The 3,120-nt window shown below is 42.3% G+C and overlaps 1 protein-coding gene across 1 annotated transcript; it reads left to right on the top strand.

Moving 5' to 3' along the window:
* On the top strand, positions 1 to 1,925 carry LOC119592646 (heat shock protein 67B1-like; the record flags this gene model as incomplete). Its single annotated transcript, XM_037941559.1, is given in 3 exon segments — positions 1 to 112; positions 218 to 436; positions 788 to 1,925. Coding segments are annotated over 3 exon segments (1,018 nt in total), but the record flags the coding sequence as incomplete, so codon positions are not given.
* Positions 1,926 to 3,120: the final 1,195 nt, after the last annotated feature.

The following is a 3,120-nucleotide window of genomic DNA, read 5'->3' as shown; positions in this document are numbered from 1 at the left end:
TTCGCCCAGTTCGTCCGAGACGCGCACCGTCTATCGACAGATCCGCTCCTCTAACGTCACCTCCGATGACAGCCAGGCCGTTTCATGCACGGAGGAGGATGGCAAGTACAAGGTAGGATACAGAGAAACGTAGTGCCATGCAAACACACATTGTGACTCGGAAATTAGAAATGACCAGGCAATTTGCATGAACACTGATCTTGTCTCCATTCCTCAGATGATAATCGACGTGAAGGACTTCAAGCCTGAGGACATCAACGTGAAAACCGTAGATGACACGGTCGTGGTGGAGGGCAAGATCGAGAAGAAGGAAGGGAACGCCGTGTCCACCCAGATGTTCACGAGGCGCTTCATGCTGCCGTCGAACGTGGACCTGAACGCCATCACCTCGGCTCTCTCCCGAGACGGCGTCCTCACCATCAACGCTCCCAAGTTGGTATGTTGCTGAAATAACAGGAATTCCCATGACTTGCACGGCCTTTAGGGTTGTTGACTATGATGTTTACTTTTATCCTTTGAATATTTTACGCCACTGAGTGATTATAACAAGTTCTATTTGCCATATACAGTCATTTGAAAGGAATTGAATGTTAATATTTTAATAATGATTTTTACTGTCTTAATTGTCATGTTATTTTTTCTTTAATTTTGCTCTGTAGAAGTAGATCGACTTTAACACCAAACTAGCAACGGTAGTCGACGTTTTTGTTTTAATTTGCGCAAAAATAACACTAACCTCTTGCTAAAAGTAGAGCTTCGTTATTTTATGTTGAGTAATGCTTAACAGGCTACCCAGGGGGCTAAAGGACGCCTCACCTCCCCGTCCGGCAAGAACGGCACAACCACAATCACCACGAGCACCATCAACCCGCTGGCATTCGGCCCGTCAATCGGCAAGACCGCTGGCAACGATAAGCGGTACCTGAACCACACGCCTCTGCACGATGAGCCCCCGAGCCAGACGACCACCATTGTCAGGACGGAAATGGATCGCGGATCACGTGACCACTGGACTTCTTTCAACGATATGGTTGAGAAGTCACAGCGAGAGATGGAGGACATGATGCGCCGTCACACACTGAATTCTAGTCTGGACTCCCCCACCTCCCCTCCGTCCGTGTCAACCAACCTGACCATCTCTACCCAACCGAGCTCTCGTCCTCCTGCTGGGGCCGCTACAAACCGAGATGTTGTCAAGTCGGGCAATAACGTGACAGAGCGCGAAGAGCAGCGGTGGGAGGACAACCCAGCACCAGGCCTGACTCGCCACAACCGCGTTCTCAACGAGAAGACCGCCATGAAGGGCGCCGACGGCTCCGTGATCGGCAATAAGGAACGAATGGAGAAGGAGAGTCACGCCGAGGGCTCGAACGAGGAGGTCCTCCCTGACGGAACCAAGCGAAAAACCTTCACCAAGAGCTACGAGACACGGAAGGTCTACAGCTTCAACTCGGGTGACCCTAAAGCTGTGTGAACAAGCAATGAGACCGCTGCCTAAATGTGTATGTTAAGTGTACATTTTAAGTCTCGACGTGCCTGTTGTTTACGCAGGCCGTTGAATTTGTCTGTCGTCGATGTCTGAGCCTAGCATACGTGTCCGTCTTCGCTTCCAACTTACGTGCTGACTGCTCGGCACGGAAGGATGCGGCTAATTAGCTCGTAAGTTATTTCATGGTCGACCGTCTGGTATCCATGGACCTGCAAATATAACTTCACAGTCCCTTTCCAACCCGCAACTACATTATTTATTCGTTCCAGAAATAGTTGTATATTTAGCATATTGATATTATTATGTTTGTGTAAAATAAATTGATTGGGTTCCATTGTAAATTGTTGATTTGCCCATTAACAAGTACATGTACATTATGTATTAGATCCAATACATTATTTTTGTATAAAATAAAGTCTTGCCCAAATTAAACACATACCTTTGTTTTTCTTCAGTTAATTTTTGTCCAAGGCAAACCTTTGATATAATGTTAACAGTTTTCAAGAACTGCTACAGTATGTGTAAAAAATAATTAGATTCTAAAATTAGTTTATGCATGATACTGAATATACTTATGACATCAATGACCATCAGAGTATAGCATCCCTATGTTCCCCATGTCAAAGCTGGAAATCAGAAAGTGTAATGATGGTTACAGGAACAGCCACACCAATAAGGATTTGAAATTAGATTAGATCAGAATTAGATGAAAAGGAAGAAGCATTTGAGATTTTGGATATGTGCCCTTGATATACAGTAATCCAGGATCATCAATGGAAAACATAACATCTAAAACACACGGCATTATGAAGAAAGGTAAAGGGTAACATTGTGTGTCATTGAAAATTTTGTTTTATACATTTTCGGCTTTCTTAGCCTTCGCAGACCAACAACTGAAACCACTGTGTATATATCAAGCAAAAGTAATGTAAACTTCACATTAAAAATACGAAACGATCCTCAAATTATTGAAGAAGTTTGGAAGTGTGACAGTGTTCTTATTTCACTGCATGAATGGTGGGGAATTTAAGGAGAAAAAACATCTACCGTTCGGAAGAGATGTTCACACTGCATAGACAAATCTATATAATTTTGGGTATTTACGGAAATTAGTTGGTAATTTTATCTTGAATGTCTTTAACAAGAACCACGTGAATACAAAAAAAAAAATACTGTTCAAATAATAATAATGAGTTTGAACGGTGAAACACATGTCCAGCAGATTTACGTAAAACAGCAAATTGTTTCTAAATTGTTCATAAACCTGATTCCGTTTTTTGCTTCAAGCAGTATTGAATATTTATTTGTAAATATCCAATGCTCATGTTTCAGTTTCCAGCTATGACTTCGTTCACCGGTAGGTATCGCTATTCTACTTACAAACAAATAAAATTACAAACAAGGCAAATTAACGCCATCCCCGATTTCTTTCAGATTCCATGTTGCTCTACAGCATTCTCCTTTGCCTTTCCTTTTGATATGCTTTACAACAAGCTCATATTGCTCATATACAAGCAATATCAACTGCAGTTTACAATGACTATTAAAATGGGAAAGTATCAAAAGGGTATAACAAGTGAGTGTTATTTCGGGGAACTTAAGGTAACACTAAACTCTATCCCTCTCGGAAC

Source organism: Penaeus monodon, chromosome 30 (genome assembly GCF_015228065.2).
Source record: "Penaeus monodon isolate SGIC_2016 chromosome 30, NSTDA_Pmon_1, whole genome shotgun sequence".
NCBI lineage: Eukaryota > Metazoa > Arthropoda > Malacostraca > Decapoda > Penaeidae > Penaeus > Penaeus monodon.
The sequence above is the reverse complement of the archived record's forward strand: the minus strand, read 5'-3'. Positions and strand labels throughout refer to the sequence as shown.